A 20,845-nucleotide genomic window follows, 5' to 3' on the forward strand; every position below is an offset into this window, starting at 1 on the left:
CTGATGTGCCTTAATTAGACATTTAAAGCAGAGCTGTGTGAGCACCACTGAGTAGCATGAGCTACTGGAGTTCCTGCTCTCTCTTGTCCTCAGGCCATGGTAGAGGATCAGAGGGAAAGGACAGTTACCATCTCTTAGATTTGAAATTCTGATGTTTCATGACAATATTTTGAGATTTTTATTATAGTAGTTCAAGTTTACTTTAGTTGTAACATTTTTAGCTTAGAAGATCTGAATAAATTCATATATCACTAAACTTGCTAATAACGAGTTTCAGATATACAAAAATCCCTGAAAGACTAATTAAGTTATTTATGCATACCCTAAGGCAAATTGCTTTTTATCGGTTTATTTTTTACATTGTTTTCATTTCCCCCTATTATTTTTTCTTTGAACTCAAATTTGGCCACAAGAAAACAAGAATGTTTTTAAAAGAATAAATTTTATCCTGCAGTAACTTCATAAATCAGGAGTAAAAATATTACTCCAGTAAAGGGAGGCTGAAGCCCATCTCATAATGATCTCTCTGATCATTATCCCACTGATCTCTCTAGGCTGCTTCTATAGCCAGCAAGAAGAGGGATGAACTGCTCTTTGAAGCAACTGTTGGTTTTCTGACTTAAAAGTCTCAGTTACAGACTTAAACCCAAATGGACCTTTAGATTTTGTTACTGTTCTTTTCTTAGAACCATTTGTCTGCCTTGTGTTTCTGCATTGTACTATTTTGACTGTTTGTTTCATCCAGCATTGATTTTATGAATAAAAGGTATCATAGAAATAAGACTTTGCCTTTGCAAACTATGATATAAAAATTGCTCCTTTCCCACAATGAAACATGGAGTAGTATCCCACAGGACTGGGAAAAAGCGGTAGACTAAATGATGTGGAATGGGATGATCCCCAGGTGTCTGGAAGGGAGCAGCAGATGCCCAACATGCAGACAGCTTATAAAGGAGCCTGCAATTCTGTCTGTGTTCTCATGGAAGCAGGTGAGGTCAGTGTGTCTGCCCACTCTTCCTTGTAAAACCCAAAGTGCATAACAGGGTATCCAGTGTACTTAATTGTCCCTGGGAAATTTTCCAGTTATGTGGATGTTTTGTCGTGCCTTCAGGAGATCCCATTTCTGTGTGCTGTTCCTTCCTGGTACATCCTCTTTCCCTATGGCATGTGGTTTTTTCATTACCGTGAAGAAATACTTAACCTCAGCAATGGCCAGTAGACAAGTTGTTTGCTTTACTGCAAAGGAAAGAGCACTGTTTGATAGCACCCTCCTAGTTAAAAAGAACCTTCTTCCTAAAGGGACCAATCTCAGCAATTGTCAAAAAATGTAAAGACTCTCTAAATCTTTCATTGTGAAACTACTTTAATGACTTTCTTTTGTCCAACATCTCTACAAAATTGTTATGTAAAGAAACTGTAGTGACTGGAACTTTCCTTGCTGCTGTGTATTTTTCCTCCTATAAGAGGTAGAAATAACATTAAGGGCTCCATGACAAAAGGAAAAAAAGGCAAAAAAAACCCAAAAAACCCAGATGGTGCTTTGTTGCTAAGCAACTTAAAGAAAGATGAAAGAAACCGCAGAGCTCTATTTAGGTCTTGTAAAAACTCAAGCAGTAAATACCCACTCCTTTGATCTTATTTAACCATGATGATGCCGCCTTATCCTCTGTTGCTGAAAAGAAAAAGTAAATTCTGGGGACACATAAAAGAGGTAGTTACAATAGTCCTTGAAAGGTTAGAGGCAGCCTGTCAGTAAATAGTTGCTAAAAAAATCCAGTTATAATTGCACTGTCCAGCTCAACTAGGATAAAATCTAACATTGTCTATTATATTTGTCCTTCCCCACCTTCCCCAGACCCACTTCTTCCTTTACATCTGAAGACACATAGTGCACCCATGATCACTGGAGTTGTGGAACGTGGTGACGTTCCTGGGTGCCACATCGGTCTCTGTGCTCCGACCACCTGTAGATCAATGGCAATTTCAAATGCAGGTGCATTTGTAATTCTCACTCTGGCCCATTGAAAAATAAGTAGGAAAGTGTTGGGGGTCACTATCTCCATTACAGTGAAAAATGCACTGCCAATGTTTGCAGATAATTTATGTTCTGTGTAGTTAATCTCAGGCAGAACCAATTCTGTTTCATGAAGGTCTACATGCTGCAGCAGACATGCCTCTGATCATTCATTTGAGCTAGTCAAAGATCACTTTAAAGAAAAAAATAAAAGAAGAAGAAAGGGAGTATCTAGAAAGGCAAAGCTTTAAGAGTGCATGAAATAAATAGCTTGGGTAACAGGTTCTGCTTTTATTTGACATAATTTTTAAAAAATGAAAAAACAGTCAACTTCTGAATAAAAGATACTGTGGTTTGAAATTGTTATAAAATTGCACAGTGTATTTCATTTGCACTGAAGAAAAATAACCTATGGCTTTCTTTGATATGAGTTTGCATAATACTGCATTAATAGAGTTATCTCAGGCAAAAAGACATATTTGTTTTCTTGTGAAAAGTATGAATAAGAAAAATATGAGTAAGAGAACGAGTCAGATACTCTACTGAGATACAGCACTTTTTAATGATAGGTGGTATAAAACTCTCTACTTCATGATGATATGTTGTATGATGTAGCAATCACTGAATTCCTTAATAATGGAAATAATTTATTTTAATTGCATACTTGGAATATAGTACCAGATTATAGAAATCCTACCTGTCAAATCAGGCTTCAGATAAATTAGTTGCAAGAGTTTTCACAACTACAGTTCTTAGAAAGGAAGTGCAAAGTCCATGCTTTCTTGATGTTTAGGATGATGTTGCAAGCATACAATGCAGGGAATAAAATGCCATATATTCAACAACTTCAGTTACAGGATTACTAAATAGTTTTTGATATGCAATAGTGAATTATCTGTTTGATTAGTAGTTGAGAACCTGAAGCTATACTGTATCTGAAAAGACATTAAAAATGCATGTATAGCTTTTAGTATCAAAATTCTCCTAGCTCATTTTCTCAATGTTGAAGACTTTGCATAGAACTCATTCTACTCAACTCACCAAGTGCCTTTTTTGATATGCAATCTTGCAAAGGCAAAAAGAGTATTTTTTTAATATTCAACATCTCCGTCTGAGAATCTAAATGCAAATACCACATAGATTTTTTTCACTGTAAACTAATTTTCTAAAGATTTGTAACCTTTTTTTTTTATGGTAAGAGATAATGATGGAATAGCCTTTCAGTAAATCAGTAGATACTATCCCTTGAAAGGCTGTTTCATTAATTGAACAGAAAACATCAAAAATATATGGTAAATAATTTACTTCCATAAGAATTCAAGTAATAATGCTCTCAATAGCAGTTTGAAAATAAATTCTTTTTTTAGCATATGAAAATTTTGAATGTTTAGGTTTCTGTCTCTTAAAAAAAAAGATCAATAAATAAATGAAAAAGAGAAATTCTTTGCAAAAGGAATTCTTCACTGGGGGAAGTACATATGACTTTGTCATGTGGCTACAGGTATGCAGTCTTTGGCAAATGGGCTGCAATGTGGCTGTAAATTACAGAAATTCATCCTGGAGTGGTAGCTTTAAGAACAGGGGCTCAAAGGAGCCAGAATGGTGGAGGTAATGAGGTGAACTTTCATTTAAATCTTGACTAATGTCATGAACCATGTGACAGATGGGTCTCCCATGAAATCTTGCCTACATTTCAAAAGAATGTTGTGAAAACTCTGACTGGAGAATAGTTTGGCAGACTTGAGTTAGTAACTACAAAAGGGGGTAGGGAGTTGAAGGTAAATAATAATAATATTTATTCTTCAAAAACTTGTTTTAGAAACCTAAAATGGCAACTCCTTTCTGTCAGTGTCTGTTGCTTTTTTAAACTTCTGCCATTGTTCTACTTCTGACATCTCTATGGTAGAGCTGTGTCAAGACCATAACATTATATTGGCCCATCAAATCCTACAACTGTGTTAGATCATTTGAAATGGGTTGTAGGGTTAAGGCAATCCACCTGGGTTGTGAAACAAATTCTGGATTCCTCCATCCTTCTGTTGCTATTGTTTGGCTGAGTTTTATTTATATCAATAAAAAACTACTCTGAGCTTACAATATTTCTGCTAAACAAGCTTTTTTTTCTCCAAACTGAGAAAAGAAAAAAATATTTTTGCCCTGAAAAATATTATGATGTGCACTAAAATTGTCCTATATGTATGAGTAATTTTGTTAGGCTTTTCTAGCATACCAGGACATATGAGAAAGATAAGCTGGATTATATTGTGTCACACATCAGCTTGGAAAAATACAGTATTCTCTGTCTTTTCAGTGGATGGAGGCTGGTCTTGTTGGTCATCTTGGTCAAAGTGCTCAGCGACGTGTGGAGGAGGGCATTACATGAGAACGCGCTCCTGCACCAACCCGGCGCCAGCGTACGGAGGGGATATCTGCCTTGGCCTGCACACTGAGGAGGCACTCTGCAACACACAGCCCTGTCCAGGTACAGCCACCCAGCCCATCCATCTTCCTTCTCTGCGTGCCACAGAATGAGCAGTGCCCAGTAAGGCAACATAATGTCCTTCATCTATTATTCAGAAGCAAATAATTTCTCTCCCTTATTAAGTGCACAATCAGCTCTTGCATGCTACAATGCTACAGTAAATCAAGTACTAGCAGAGTGTGTTCTACAGGACCACTACCTCCTTCCTCCCTCTTTAAAAATTAAAATCTAAGTTACTATATCTGAATCTGGATTAAGTAAAATTGTGTCATATTTGAAGTGAACCATGCAAATGGTTTATAAGACTTTTAATAAAAATGTCACAAAGAAGTGCTTTTGTTACAACACCAAACATTCAGATCTAGCAAATGGTTATTATTCAACACATGTTATCACCAGGTTCTTCAAGTAGATAATATTTGCCCTGTTTTCATATAAAACACAAAGAAGACTTTCATGGTCTTTGTAAATTTCCTTCTTCAACTTTGGATTTTAAAGAACAAAAATCTGATCTTTTTAAATGACTGTGGAGTGCTCAGTAGATGAAATGTGTCAGCAGTCCTGCTACTTGTATATTACGGATCATGCCTATTTCTGTAACTTTGACTCTGCCTTTTGACTCATATTAATGAAAACTATTTTTTTCAATGAAATTTAGATTAAAACCACATAAACTTCCATTTACTCCTGCTTATTGGATTACAGACAACAGCAAAAGCAAAAAAGCTCTGATGCTACAGTGCATTACTTGCTTCACTTAGAGCTGCTAGACTTCGTAGCAAAAGTTTTCTGTTCATATGATGAGGCTGTGCATGCAAGGGCAAAAGCCCCATGAGTTTGAATGGATCATAATACTTGCTATGATTCTTTCCTTTTCTAGGTACTACATATCTTCCAGCAGAATAAAAATACCTACTTTGTCAAAATTATAGCAAATTGGGTTTTTAAAAAAAACAATTGGATTAAAATTTTTAAAAAAAGAAACAAAACAACTAAACTAAACTAAAAACCAAACGTATAAATCAGTTGATTATTTGATTTTTGAGACAAATAGTGTACATTTGTATGTAGAAGTTGCATAGCTGCCTTGAAATCCTTTGAGGCATCTTTGAAAGGTCAGAGCTGGAGTGTTCATTGTACTAGTATTGTAGCTATTTCTCTTGTTGTGCATTTATTTTCTACCACCACTTTCCTATAAATGACAGTTTGCAAACATTCATAAATAATGTCTTCATCTTATTTTGACCTGCCTGTGACCCAAATTTTGAAGCAGATGGCGAATGGAGGAGAAAGTTGGTTTCATCCATCTTGGTTCAAAAAAGTGGAAACTTTTATAAAACAATAACATTTCAGAGGCTTAAAATGTATTTTTCACATTCTGTAATATTTTATTGATATTTCAATCTCACTGAAAATTTGCCATAGGTTTTTGAAACAGCACATTATCCACTAGCTGTGAGAATGGCCCTTGCCTCATGTTTACAATATGGATTTCAAAACCGCTTTTTGCTGCCCTTATTTCACATGGGTATGGGTTAAAAATAACTGCAGTGCTTCATAGATCAAGTTTGGACAGGTGCCTGAATGCCTGCAGAGCCATTTTCTTGTGGTAAGGACCAGGTGAAGAGTGCTTCATCCTTGCGCAGAGCTGAAAGCACCACTGCTGACATTCACTGCTTGAGTGGCATGCTCAATATAAGAGAATAGTAATGACACTTGGAATCTAAAAACAGCCAACCAGCACTGAAATTAATATGCAAAAAAAATGGAAATTATTTATAACATTTCTTAAGTTGTGAAAAGAGCAAAGATTTTTTGGCATTTGAAATACTCCTTTTTTTTCTCCACAAACAAAACTAGTAGAAAACAAAACTTTATGGAATCCTGATACAGAGGCTTTGTTGAGTCTATAGAGACTTAATGGCAAATCCAACTGAAGGTATTCAAGTATTGCACTTTAAAGAGCGTAACAGGCTTGTGTCTGCAAAACACATCAATTTTTCTCATCTTTCATTGTAAAAGCTCTGTCATTGAGTTGGTAGTTTTTATTTTAATTTACCCAAATGCAATCACTGCAATATGAAAAGAAGCACTGCAGGACTGATCAGTAGTGGCTGGTTATCAGTAAGTATAAACAGTTGCAGTGGCGTCTGTAATATGTTGCATAAAACAGTATTTTATACCTTAAGTATTTACTGCTTCTGTAAGGTGAAAATACATTCTGTCCTTGGATTGGTAATTTACACATACAAATAATGGACAAAGCAGCTGAGCATTTAAAGATAGTGGTGTAACACTGCATGAAAGAAATTTAAATGTGGCATTGATTAATCTGATCTTTCTGCAGTGCTGCCTTCACCGAGGTATCTCTTAGGAACTGTTTTATCTTAACCTGGTTTCAAAGGCCAGCCAAGACTCTGTACAAAGAAGATATGACATGTCATGATTAAGCCTTGCTTTAGAGGTGAAAAGCTATTCCAGGTTAAACACCTCTCCAACCCACCTCTCTTTTACATTGTCATGACTTGTGCACAGAACTGAGGAGCAAGTTGAGAGGAGCCTGCCTTAGGTGCAAGAGAGCCTCAGATACTTGGAAGATACAGAAATCAAAGGAAAGAGGCAAGATAGCTGTCAGTAGAAAAGCACGCAAAAGCTATGAGATAACCTTTGCAGTGACGGCACATCTGACAATTTGAAGTCATACATCCATTAGTCTTGGGTGCCTTACTTCTCTGCAGTTTCTGAGCTCCCAATAACCTCGTGCTTGCACTGATGTCCCCCTTCTCCTCTGTATGCCAGATGAAGCTGATCAGCTTGGCACCAGACCCACAGACTACCTGTCCTGTAGTGTCTGGGTGCACTGCAGGACTCACACAGTTTCTTTGTGGGTCCCTTAAGGAGCAGGATGAAACAGCAACCTTGCCCAGTCACCCATATATGACTTAGCATGATCCCTGTGTGCTCTGAATTTCCTATTTCATCATGGAATGTAGCTTCTTCAACAAAGGATCTGGCAGGTCAAAAGCTCGTGGGACAAGATGGGGCTGTAGAGTGCACCAGCCGACAAGATGCATTTAGGATGCCCGCAAGTATTTTGGCACCTGCTGCATATATCCCAGTTATACCAGGACTGGACAAGAATCTTGGCTCTGGCTTAAGCATGCTATCTGCCACCAGTGAGAACTGGGCCAAGATTTGTAATGGGCAACATTCCTTTAAGCTTGGATGAGCAGGGCTTTATTGTTACTAAATACTTAAGGTAAAGATCCATATACTCATTTTACTTAGATCCAGCAGCTGACACTGGAGGTGATAACAGCAGCTCCTGGATGTGCCACACTAAGTAAGCAGGAAGCCTCTCCATTTGCTTGACTCCCCACCTCAGCTCTCCTACCCCCTGAATTAGGACTGAACTACATTTTGGCATCTGCCTCTGTGCTCCTAGTACCCACTCTGCAAATGAGCCCCTCCCAGGACCTTTCTAGGAAACAGAAAAGCCAAAGGACAGACCTGAGTATTTCTGCTACTCACAATAACAAGATCTTACAAGTTAATTGTATCAAGGTATTGTTCCTGTTGTTCAAAGAAGGCCTCATCCAGACAGTTACTAATTGTTCATTAAATGTCAATATCCTAGTTCTTACCTGACCTGATAGGTAAATCTTTTTAATAAACCTCTATTGCTTGGCATTTTTCAAGACTGCAGTCTCAAATATTCCTGCTGCAGTCTGTTAAATTTTAGAGGGCTGAGAGTTTTAACTTCTTTCCTGTGTGAACAAGGGGAAAGTAATGAGTAAATGTGAACCTTGTATTCTGAAATTATACAAGGTATTGGAAGGGGCCCCAAACAATGTAAAACGCCCTTGACTTTCCACCCGATTAAGAGTGTAGAAAAAGTTCACTAATTCACAAATTGTAATGTTCTTCAATCTAACTTGAATCAAAATTAGAAAATACACAGTTTTTCATTTGAGGCAAAATGAGATTTGTAAATTTGCTTCCTATTGGCATAAAATCACTTAAAATTTTAAAGTAGAAACGAGTTTGGTTTGGAATAGTAGAACACTATTTATTCTATGTCAAAAACCTCAGAACCCATCTTTGTGGGAAAGGCGACAGAAGAAAGGGAGTTTACCTGAGCTCTGTCTTTCCTATATTTGACAAACTCAGAAGACTCTTATGAAGGCAAGGCTTGGCCTTGAGTTGTAAGAATGCTGAGTGCAGTAAACTAAAACCACCTCATGGGAATGAAATCAATTCACTTCATTGAAGGAAAGTATCTGAGATCACACAGGCATGAAATAAAAATATCTTAATCAAAGCTACATAAGAGGAAAAAATACAGTAAAGAAATAGAAGGTGACAAACTGAATGGGGAAGAGGAGAATCTACAGCCAAGAAATGAACCTGAAACAGCAAAAGCTAAAAAAGAAAACCTTAAAAAATCTTCAAGATGCTTCTATTTTTGCAGTTAAATACACATCCTGTTTCAGTTTGGAATATATACTCTCATAATTCTCATTGCTACTTGTCAGGCACATTAAAAAAATGCAGTGCCCTTCTCCACCCTAATGACCTAGACTGGAATTCATTCCACAGCTATCACTCTTTCAGTCACCCCCACGGAATCCTTAGGCTTCTCACTTTCACACACAAAGGCCATGGCAGAAGCCAAAACCATGTGATGGCAAATTTACCATCACATCCACATTTCAGAAACTTCTGACAAAGCCAAACTGCCTTTGTTTTATCAGAATGAAGGAGTTGCCTTCTGCTAGATGGTGGTGGCTGGGGAGTCCTTTCTGTCCTGACTCAGGAACACAAGATATTTCTCTCTCACTCAGTGCACTTGAACTCCTTAACCACAGTGTCTGCATGTGTGTCCCTCTCTGCCTGCTGCAGACAGCTGGTCCGAGTGGTCCGACTGGTCTGACTGCGACTCGTCCGGCTCCCAGACCCGCACTCGACAGTGCATCATTTTGTTTCCTGTGGGCAGCCAGTGCACGGGCAACACCTCAGAGAGCAGAGCCTGTGCTGTGGACTCCAACTTCATACCAGGTGAGATCAGCCACCTCCTTGAAGGATTAGTGAAATCTCTCAAGGTTTCAGTAGCAAGGCATAGCACTATTCCAGACTGCACTGTGCAGATCCATGAGCTGAAGCAGAACTTAGTCAGCACAAGAACTTAGTTAGCAGTCTCTACTGTGGAGAGACAATGTTGTTACACTTGGTGTCTACATAAAAATCTGTCCCATGGCACCCATTGCTCTGGAGCTGTCCCTACTGTCACTGCCTGGGACTTAGTCACTGTCATAGCATTCTGCAGGTCTCTCCCATTCTACCTGGGAGCAGGGGATCAGTAGACACAGCAAGCAGAAGTAGTTTGCTTTTTATTTTAAGTGTTTTTGAACCTAGGATTATTAAAGAAATGTTACTGTAGGTTTTGTGATTTGCATGTACAAAATAGATGCTGTGGTTGTTATCTGGAAATCATTTCAGAGAGTCCCTTATATTAACAACTGCTCAGAAAGGCAAATACTTTTAACTTTGCCTCCAGTCCTTATCTCCCATGACTGCTAAGTACCTGATGGATAATCACATTATTCTATAGTATTTGTTGAAACTCATGACTGTACTTTTGTTTTTAAATCACAGGAGTTATTTAAATCCGCACAACAGTATGGGTGGTCACAATGCATTGCTGTTAACAGTTGACTTTTTCCATATCTACATTAAAAAAAACTAGGGGTCTTTTCATAGACAGAAAATTTACATTTTAATGTATCATTTTAAATGTAGCTGTGTTTATTCAGTGCAACAACCTTTTCTTTGTTTGACTATGCAGTAAACTATAGTACAATGTAACAAAGATATCAGCAAAGTTAAAGTCTCTTTTTATGGATGGTGCATAATGCTTTAACTCCCAAATAGTATTTTCCTCTAAAACCAATGTGAAAAATGTCAGTATGAAAGCAAAAACTCCCACATTGTATTCTCCCTTTTCAAAGGCTTTTGAAGTTCTTTATTAATATTCACATTCTGTGAATCTGCATCTTAATCCAATATAAACTCTACATCTGGTTTTAGAAGGTAGGCATTTCCAGAATCTGAAACAAGGCAGCACGTCTCTTGCCCCTCTGTTTTGTTTGCTGCTCCTCCACACATTACCAGTAACACAGCAGATAAGGTCATGCCCGTTACTCCCACCTAGGGAATCTAGCTTTGGTTCATTCGGCTCGCTTGTTCCCATCCAGGTCTTCTAACTGAGAGGTTTCTTTCCTAGCTCTTGGCTGAAATGATTAATCCCTGCAGAAGTGGCAACTGGGTACACAGTACTAGCACATTTCTGTATCTTTTCCCTCACTTCATTTGTTGCTTGGAAAGATGTTATCAAAGAACTTAAAATTCTGTTTTTTGAAATCCAGGTATAGTGTGTCAGCTACCCCACTTGTATGCAGGTGATCCTTGACCCTTTCAGAGAGGTTTAAGAGACTGATTTGTTAGGCAGAACTTTCTTTTGTAGAAACCATGGTCGGGAAGTACTCAGTGGAAAAGCTCAACTGCCAACAGATTTTAGTCTGTATTTTCAAAGTAAAAATTATAAGGATACAGGCTGGAATTACATTTTATTAGTTTACATGCAAGACCTATGAAACTGGAAGTCATCTTTTTTTAAGATGTGTAAATTCCCACTTTTCACATTAGTGCTAGAAGAGACTTGTAGAAGTAATGAGCACATTTGAACACAAGGTAATTAAACTGTAATTAATTTTACTTTAGTAAATCAACTCTTTCTCCACAAAGAATGCTTCCATGTGCATTTCATCCTTTTATTCCAGAGATTTTTTGAGGTAAAAATTAAAAATAATTTTGCTACTTTTGCTTGGGAAACTAAGGAACTGAATATATCATGGGTTCTTCCTATTAATTTTATCACATAGTAAAAAATATTTTTTGACCTTAGATTTGAAGTGGGTATAATAGAATGAATTTTTAAATCATTGCTGTGTTAATCTAACAAGAAGTTCTCTGTAATATTTTTTTTTCCTTGCCTAAATGGTTTATTTATTTTTCTAGAAATATCTGTGGCACGATCCAGCAGCATAGAAGAGAAGCGATGTGGCGGTAAGCTTTTCAGCTCAAGATGTCTATTAAATGCTGAAATACTGATTCTCCATTTTTTGCTTTTGTTTCACCTTTTGCACTCCCTTAGTATTATTTTACCTTCTAAATGCTGCATTCTCATTATTTACATTTGTACAGAAAAAAGTAATTACTTGTACAGAAAAATGTAGTTACTACAAGATTTCTCATTAAATACCCATCTGTCATTGGTGACCTTTGAGAGTAGAACATGCATTATTGGATGTTTTTATTTTCTTCTTTTTCATTGTAGTAGTCACCCTTGTACTCAAAAATATCTATAATAATCTAGTTATCAGAAGGTCAAAATTTGTAAACTTGTTGCTCTGCCTTTTTAAGAATAATAAGTCCATAAACCTCTTTTAGACTCTAAATAAACAGCAGAAAACCAACCTGCTAACAAATTTAATAGGCCAGACACTATCTGGGACTCATTTTCAGCTTCATTGCCAGAGACAAAACTAAAAACTAAATAAAAGGGTCCATTCTGGAGAGTTGTGATGCTAGAAAAATACATCTTGAAAGGAAAAACTTTTAAAGCCACTAGACAATCAGAAGAAGAAGAAGGAAAATGAACTTCTTTTTTTTTTCTTTGCTGAGCTATCACGCTTAGTCTGTGTCGTCATGGTAATAGCTCTATCCAGTTCTAGTATTCTTCCGTGCACAGATAAGCTGGATTTTTAACCTAATAAAGGACAATGAAAACACAGAGGTTATGCAAGGGTACTTGTGCATATGGTAACTTGTTATGGTAGCCAAGATAATGTAATTTGATTTTTTTGCTAATTAGCAGGGGTACTCTGAAAACATTTTGCCAAGTTCTACAGCATTGGGAAACCCTCATAAAGGCATAGAAGGATGTTTTAGTGACAGATTGATATATTGACACAGACAGCTGAGGCACCTAAATATTAGTTTGTGTTTCTAAGTACTCAATAGGCATGTACAGGTCCTACCTTACGTTTTATAAAAAATGAGACCCATGTACTGCCCATTTTTCTATATTACAGTGAAAAAGATCTAAGAGATGCTTTTAAGACTAGCACCAGTATGTCAGTTTAAAATCCTTCATTTGTACATTTAGACAGCAACAAACAAATTTTCTGTCATGCTAAGATGAAATTTCCAACATGTTCCCTAAAGTAAATAGTTCAAAATGACAGTGGAAAGCAGTGCAATTTGTTTATTTTTAACAATCCTACTGGTGCCCTGTCTGATCTGTTCAGCAACATCAGGGGATGATTGTGCTTTAGGTTCCCTCCTATAGTTTCATGCAGCAATTGGCTTCCTCTCAGTTTTAATCCTTGTGTAGGCAGAGAGGGTTTCCCATGCTCTGATGCCGTTGTACCTTTTAAGAGCAGAGCAGATAGGAGGGTGCTGGGCTCTGAGTTTTTGACTTTGAACTCTCTGACTTCCATGCTTAAAGGTTTATTGAGATTCAGGCAGTCCATCTCCCACCACTTCCCATTTCACCCTAGAATGCTACCTTTTCTTCCTCACTCCCTCTTAAATAAAGAAAAAATTCCAAGAGCTGGAGAAGGGAACAAACTGGCCAAGACACAAAAAGAATGGTAGCCAGCAAGAATCAAAGTAGGGATGGAAAAACGTTTGCTGCAGCTTCTGGGACATGCATCCAATAAAAAGGATATGGAATATGTTTATGGAAAGCAGGAATGGGGTTCAAAGATATCGGGATTTTGTCAGTTCTGCCAGGAGTCACTACACGTAGAGAAAGAACTGTAATAGGAGCAGAGGAGGTGATACTGTAGTTCATTGAAAGAAAAAGGTATTTATCTTCACTATATACATAGTTTTATATAACAAGGCAGTGTTATACAGTCTGAAAAAAATCCCTGATAACCTATTCAAACATACGGATTGCAATTAATTTTCCTTTTATTTGTGTTCTGAACTTGTTTAAGCATCTTTCAACGGTCTTTGCTTACAGAGATGTATGGATATCTAAGATTTTATAATGGTCTCTTCAGGGAGGTAAAATGAATTTACCACTGTAGGGATAAACCATTTCAATTGAGATGTTTCAGGGAAACACATGAAAATCCCTTTATCCTTATTTGAATCAAACATTTGTCCACATTTTTCCCCGAGCTGAAGCTTTTACTGCTGCCTTAAAATTAAGATTTCCTTCTTCTGTCTGCTCTGCAGAGTTCAACATGTTCCACATGATCGCAGTGGGATTAAGTAGCTCAATCCTTGGTTGCCTTCTCACCCTGCTTGTTTACACGTACTGCCAGCGATACCAGCAGCAGTCCCACGATGCCACTGTCATCCACCCGGTGTCACCGGCCCCACTCAACACCAGCATCACCAACCACATCAACAAACTGGACAAATATGACTCTGTAGAAGCCATTAAGGTAAGCACAGGGCTGGGAGCTACTCTGTACACCTAGACAACATTTCTCCCCTAGCAAAAGAATTCTCCTTGCTACTTTTCCACGGTGGCATTTGAGCTCAACTTATGCTGACTGTTAATGACAAGAACAGATTTCACTTGAGGTTTTGTAATTGCAGATCCTTTCACTTGTCAATCCCTGTGAGGAAGGAAGTTGGACTTTGCATGTGTGTATAATTTATACAGTAGGTTTTTCTGGAAAGAAAGCAAATCACTCAAGTTGTTTTGTGGGATTTTTTTCCTAATTGTGTTCCCCAGTGGCTTTTTCAAGAAGTAAATAGGGCCATTCACCATGGCATCTACTGAAGAAAATCCTTTGGCTCTGATGATCCAGTGTCAAGGACACTGTTCATCTTCCTGCACTATGTCTCTATATGGAACTGTATCTGGTGAATATATTCTGGGTCAGACTCTAGCTAGTGTTTATAGCCAAACTACTCTGTTACAAAGAAGTACAGATGTACTGAAAGTCTATAATGCTATCCATACTATTTCATCATTATTCCACAATTGCTATTTTTCTTTTTGTGACCTTTTAAAATAACTCCGCCTTTCAGATCCACTGAATTAAGGAAGGATGTGCATTCTGAAAATACCTAGTTCAGTATCTTCAGAATACAAAGTTTATTCATGCAGCTGCAAAGCTTTTTTGCAAATGAGGATTTTCCTTAAATCCTACCTGGATAATACAGTTCTTAATTTCTGCATTTTTCTTTCTAATTAAAGACATTTTAATGAAAATCATTAAAAACAGCAAGAAAAGTCTGGATCTTCTAGTCAGCAGTGGAATATTAACCTAATTTAAAGCTTTTTCAAATTCCACATAATCTCTCTAGATAGCTACAAAAAATAATAAAATAATAATTTGAAAATTCATATTCTAAATACCCATATTGTTTTTTTAAAAATAGGATTTATGCTCTTAAGGCCTTCAGACATTTCTTCCACATGAAAATCAGAGAATTAAGACAGTAAAATAAAAAGAGAAAATAATACTTATTCAGTAAAAAGATAGTAAGTGACTCATTCTAATAGGAAGGACTGTGTATATATGATTAAAAATATTCATAGAATCATAAAATTAGTTTTTTAATATTTGGGGGAAATGCTTGGCTTTATTAAGTAGAATTGCTTTCTGTAGGACTGTTATTATATAAGAAGATACTTCTTGAAAATGCAAGTTTCTGTAAATGTACAGGTATTTCTCAATGCATTTTTGACTGGCTTACTATACACAGCTGTTTGCCACAATAACTGCCTTGGGTGAAAGAGCACTTGGTAGTTACCTTTCCTATGTCCTTTTCATTTTCTGATTTCCTTTTTTTTTTCTTTTTCTTCCCAGGCATTTAACAAAAACAACCTGATTCTAGAGGAGAGAAACAAATACTTCAATCCACATCTTACTGCAAAGACTTATTCTAATACCTATTTTACAGATTTCAATAATTATGATGAGTACTAATGGGCTTGTGTATTTTTGGCCTTCTGTAACTCCCTAGTCCCCAAGGCCTGTGCTACTCAAGTGCTCATGTGATTGAGGCTTCAGAGATGAAGTTCAGAGACATTTCAAGCACGATCCAAGCCATCAATGTCCCATTGCTGCCAAAAGCCCAAACCGCCTGTTTGTGACATGATGTTTTCTTTGCAGAATGCAAGGTTGGCCTTCAGTGTCAGGGGCGGCTGTAGCCCCTCAGTGTTGCTGGACCACTCATGAGGATTGCATTGCCTCACTCAGTTTCATAAACTTTCACTTATATTTCTTTAACAAGTGACTAAGTAATTCCGGAGTTTTAAAAAGAAATAATAATGTTACCCCTTAAACCTGTGCCAGGAGTACAAATCTCATTTTCTTTTCAGGCATTGTATTTTATTTCCTTGGGGTTTAAAAAGGGAGCTTTGCTGTTAGCCCTCTGTGCAGTCTGCTGAAGCTCACACTGCCAAAAAGCGCTCACAAGGTGCTGGGGATGACAAGAAGAAATGTGGTGGTTTAGTGATCCTCTGCAGCAGCTCTGGGCTCTGTAGGTTGATCTTCCTGGGCTGTAAATCACTCTGGCTGCAGTTCAGCTGCTCAGAGTGCAGAGAAGTTCTAAGCCTGTACCGAGGGATACAATCTTGTAATTAACCTGGACACCTCCAGGGTCAGTGGTTTCCACTTGCAAGCCAAGCCCAGTCACATAAAACCTTCCCCTTGCTCAGTTTAATTTTTGGAAGGTGTGGAAGAGCTTGTCCCAGGGGAAGCCGAGGGAGGAGGGCAGATGGAAGAGGCAGGCTGGAAGGGTTTTCTCTGTGTCTCTAATAAACCAGCCTTGCTGCAGCACACAGAGTTGTTGTGGCATTCCACAGGCTTCCTCTCCCTTGAGCCTGCCCATGGGACACACTTGTGGCATGTGGCACTGGCCACCAGGCTGGGCACAGAGCAGTACAACTGCACCCTGTACTGTGTGCCATCTCTGGCTCTTGGGCTATGTAGGCATAATCATAGGTCTGCTTCTTTCTTTCCAGCTTTTACTTTATATGCACGTGTCCGACAAACAAAGCTGGCTCAGAGAATATGGATACATTTGCAAAGGGCTGTCTCACCTCTCTGTCGTGTCTGACCTGCACCAGTCAGCCCCTGTAGTTAATGGTGTTTCAAGTGATGATCTTGTTGGACTTCATTGATGTAAATATTTAAAGTACTATTTCAGTTTTAAGTTATCAGTTTTAATTCCTTTTGTAGTGGTAGATAAGGAAACACAAAAGTTTTGTACCATTTTTCTTTGTCCTGTCTTCACACTCATTTATTCCATTTTTATTTTTGTATGTGAAGTTCCGTATGTATAACTAAAAAATAAAATTTCAGGGATTTGAGTCAGATTTCACAGAGTATATAGTAGCAAGGAAGCATTTGCTATTCTCAGAAGCTTTTGAGAAGAAATTGAAAGTGTATATTGAGGATTAAAGAACTGGGTTTTCATTTTCTTGCTAAAAGCAAAGACTGTCACACTAGAATGCTACGCAGGTCTGCAAGGAGAAGCAGAATGGAAATGTTTCCATTCTGCTTAGAGGCCTTGCTAATTAGGTTATGATGATAGACAAATAGAGAAAAACATGTACAAATTATAATGATTCACAACTATGTATGAAAGAAAATCAAAAGTACCAATAAACACTTCCATAGCAATGGTAAATACTGTATCTACGCATGGCAGTGAGCTATATTTTTGATTGGGGATAGATCTGAATGTAGCACTATGCTTCCAATCTGTTCTACAGAAAAATGGAAAAATTCAAAGTGGTTTGTAAAATGCTATGCAGGAAAATGAACACACATTTACCATCTATGAAAGTAATTAAGATCAGCCGCCAGTTTTTTCCAGCTGAATAGTTCTCTCTGTTACTCAGTCAAATGAAAGCATCTCACCTTCACACCAGCTCATCTCCAGAAAGTATAATAATACTGAGTCTCTATAATTTGTGATTTTTCACTGTACATTAGATTTGGTTTTCCGGGAATAAATTAGCTGATTGCCCTGGGTAAGAGAAAATTTTCTTTGCAAGAAATATAGGGGAGAAAAACTCTCCAAATCATAACAAGTATGGTATTTGAATTACTGTGTTCATGCCAAAATAAAAAAAAATTATATTTAAATAAGATGAAATGAAAGCTATATTGTTGCTACTACCAAGAAAAAGCAGCACATGTACATACACATTTATGAGCAGCACTCTTTCTTTCTGCCCCTGTACTAAGAGCACGCTACTCCAACTTCTGGATTTTATATTTTAGACTATTAGTTTTGAGACCAATTTCTTTAAAATATTTGAACTATGTATTTTTATTTTACCTTTTTGAATTAAAATTGCTGAAATTATCTTTTTTTTCCTAATTCTTCAGTAGTTTGAGGCATACCTATCTTTATAGTGATCTATTTTTCATTCTTTTCATGGATAAATACATATGTTAGATACGTGTTATATATGTGGTAATAATACCCTAGGTTAAATCTGCATGATCATAGGTAGAAGTCCATTTAGCAGATGCTCAGCCTGCTTACACTTCCCTCTCCTAAAGGGGTATTTCAGGTGTTCCAGATCTTTGAGCAGCTCCCATGCCAACATGTCCAAAAGTGTTTTTTTAAATTTTTTTTTGTCATTTAACTTCCTAAATTTAATTGTTCTATATCACAGGTAGAAATATAATCAAAACTCTATCTGAAGCAGCAGGGTAAACATGGAAATTTCACAGCACTTAAATGAGAAAAGCTTATTGGCAACATCTCCTTGTCAAGCTAGGTTGTGAGACAACAGGTTTTAAAGCCTTTAGATATTTGTGACTTAGGCAGTTTTAAAGGACCCCAGATGCACTGCCTGTATCAGTATTTTCACCTTCTGAATTCTGTGTAGCTGCCTAGGTAGTTTAGTACAGCTTTTCCTAGTACATGGAGCAAAGCAAAGTACAGTCTCCATTAATTTTCAACTTACTTAGCATTTTTTCTAAAATAGGCTACAAAGCTGAAAAAGAAGATTTCATAGAATAGTTTAGGTTGGAAGATGTCTAAGATCGAATCCAATATTTAACCTAACACTGCCAAGTCCCCTATTAAATGATATTCATTTTTTTCTTGAAAGCACTTATTTTTCTTTCTATCAAAAATATAGCAGGTGGGCATTTCCTGCAAACCTTGTTTAAGCCAATAGAGCTGTTAAATTTTCTCAAGGATAAAATTTGGTTATGTAAGCATTGTTTTATTCTTCAAAAGGGAAAATCAAGTCCCTTGCTCATCAAATGCCACGATTAAAAGTCCTTCAACATTTCACTTGGATAAAGTCATCTATTTTGGATAAATAATTATATTACCTCTGATGCCATTAGTTAATATTACTAAACATGTTTACACTGGTTGCCTAAATTTAAAAATCCTTCTCTATTTTGTATGCAAGCAGTTTGGCAGATAAATGCAAATTCTGTAGGTAAAGCTGTTTCCATGTAGCCCTGCTGCATGGAGGGAGAAGGAAGCAAGAGTGCCAGTCACATCCTGCATGGTATATGCACTCATTGGCCAACTCAAAGTACACTATGCCTGAGTACACATTTTGTGCTTATTTTTTATGAATCATAGCATATGCTCCTTGGTTGCTTAGAAAATGGACTCCTGTGCTTGCAAGTATACCTTGGACGTTAATTTGAGTCTGATGATCTTTATGGCCTTTTTAAGTTACTCTGTTTAGAAGATTTACAGCCGTTTGCAGTCACCTGATGTTGAAGCAGTGTGGTTTGGCTACAACTAATCGAGAGAGTTTTTACTAGAATTAGGTATTTCATAAGAGTGGGAGAAAGAATGGGGCTTAAATGACTTTGATTTCCAGGCTATTAAGTAGTACTGATTAAAGTCTCACATGGATGTAGGATTCTGTGCATTTAGTTAGCTCTACCAGAGATCCACACCAGACTCTGGGAAAATACCATGCCAGCATACAAATAACATAAGTACTTCAGCTACTGAAGCACTTATGTTAGTGAAGAAATTTCTCAGAGCATCAGATCATATGGCTGTTCAAACCAGAATGTAAGAGGTCCCAGATGTAAGTAAAATGTTAATAGGATTAAATGTTTCAGTATTTTTTCCTCATAATTATAGAATGAATATATTCATTTCTTTAAATGCGGGACCAGTTTTAATAAAATCAGCGCAACATGAGCACATTCCTAATGTTGATTGTATGCATAATGGCTTTGCTGTATGAGATCAATTCTGTAAACAGTTTGGTCCAAGCTTATCTTGCTCTGCTTGAGGCCACTGGCCAATTTTAATTGTAGCTGCCACCAGCATAATCTATGTCTCGTCTAGGAAAACATACTTAAGTGGGCAGTCACATCCCAATGAGGGCTTGTGTCTCTCCACCAAAACTGCAGTGAGCCTAGAGAGATATACTTCTAATTTTCAGTGTCATTTCCATGACTAGGTTGGCATAAGCTAGGCTCTTGAGCATAATTTTACTCATTACGTAAGTAACCACACCAAGATCAATGGTCCAGATGTAACAAGTTACTCATTTTAATGTGTTTACAGAATTGAGCCCAAAATGTATTGCTTCTGCACAAATCCATGCACAGTACAAATGACTTCAATAGTAAAAAACCAGATTCATTTAAAATTGTTCACAAGCAAATCTGCATCTTGATATCAGGGAATAATATCTGTTCGTTGTGTGGGGTATTTGAATTCATTCTTTTCTTTGCTAAATAAATGAATGATAAAACAAAATACTGTTTGACTTCATTTAAAAGCCATTCTTCCAAATAAAGAAGGATTGTGGGATCTGTGGACATTTTCCCTTTTTTCTGTCTACTCTTTTCCACAATGATGAACTCAATGTGTGGCTGAAATAGCCTTTAGCTAGACTGTTCTGTATCACTAAATGAATGCTTTGCATTGTGTTGCCATGCGACAACATTCTCTAACTGGGATGGTACGAAGGGAAATATGCAAACCTTGGAGGTTTGGCAAAATTTCAGCTCCAGCAGAGGCAAGGGTAGGCAGAAGTGAAAACAAAAATGTAGAAGAATGTGACTGGAGGCTTGGCAAACTTGTCAATAAACTCAAAGGAAAGCAGAAGCTTTTTGGGAACTGCCAAGGATGAGGCTGTCCAATCTGTGAGCTCCTGGATAATCAAGCCTACTAGCAGTTCAAGAAAAAGCAGCCTGATTGCAACAGGTATTTGTGCAAAGTTGTGGTTGTTACTCAGAATGGGATGAGAAATTAACTGGTGACACTGACAGCATCAGGTCAACCAGAGGGAGTGGGAA

General features: G+C 37.4%; 1 protein-coding gene across 7 annotated transcripts in view; it reads left to right on the forward strand.

Moving 5' to 3' along the window:
• Nucleotides 1-20,365, forward strand: part of SEMA5A (semaphorin 5A) — a 334,133-nt gene extending 313,768 nt beyond the window's left edge. For all 7 annotated transcript variants that reach the window (XM_033061171.1, XM_033061142.2, XM_033061134.1 and 4 more), the window contains 5 exons: nt 4,326-4,496; nt 9,399-9,554; nt 11,574-11,621; nt 13,806-14,017; nt 15,398-20,365. In XM_033061171.1, coding sequence (XP_032917062.1) covers nt 4,326-4,496; nt 9,399-9,554; nt 11,574-11,621; nt 13,806-14,017; nt 15,398-15,517 — 707 coding nt within the window. In that variant the 3' untranslated portion in view covers nt 15,518-20,365. The remainder of the gene's footprint in view (nt 1-4,325; nt 4,497-9,398; nt 9,555-11,573; nt 11,622-13,805; nt 14,018-15,397) is intronic.
• The last annotated feature ends 480 nt before the right edge of the window (nt 20,366-20,845 follow it).

This window comes from Catharus ustulatus, chromosome 1, assembly GCF_009819885.2.
Source record: "Catharus ustulatus isolate bCatUst1 chromosome 1, bCatUst1.pri.v2, whole genome shotgun sequence".
Lineage (NCBI taxonomy): Eukaryota > Metazoa > Chordata > Aves > Passeriformes > Turdidae > Catharus > Catharus ustulatus.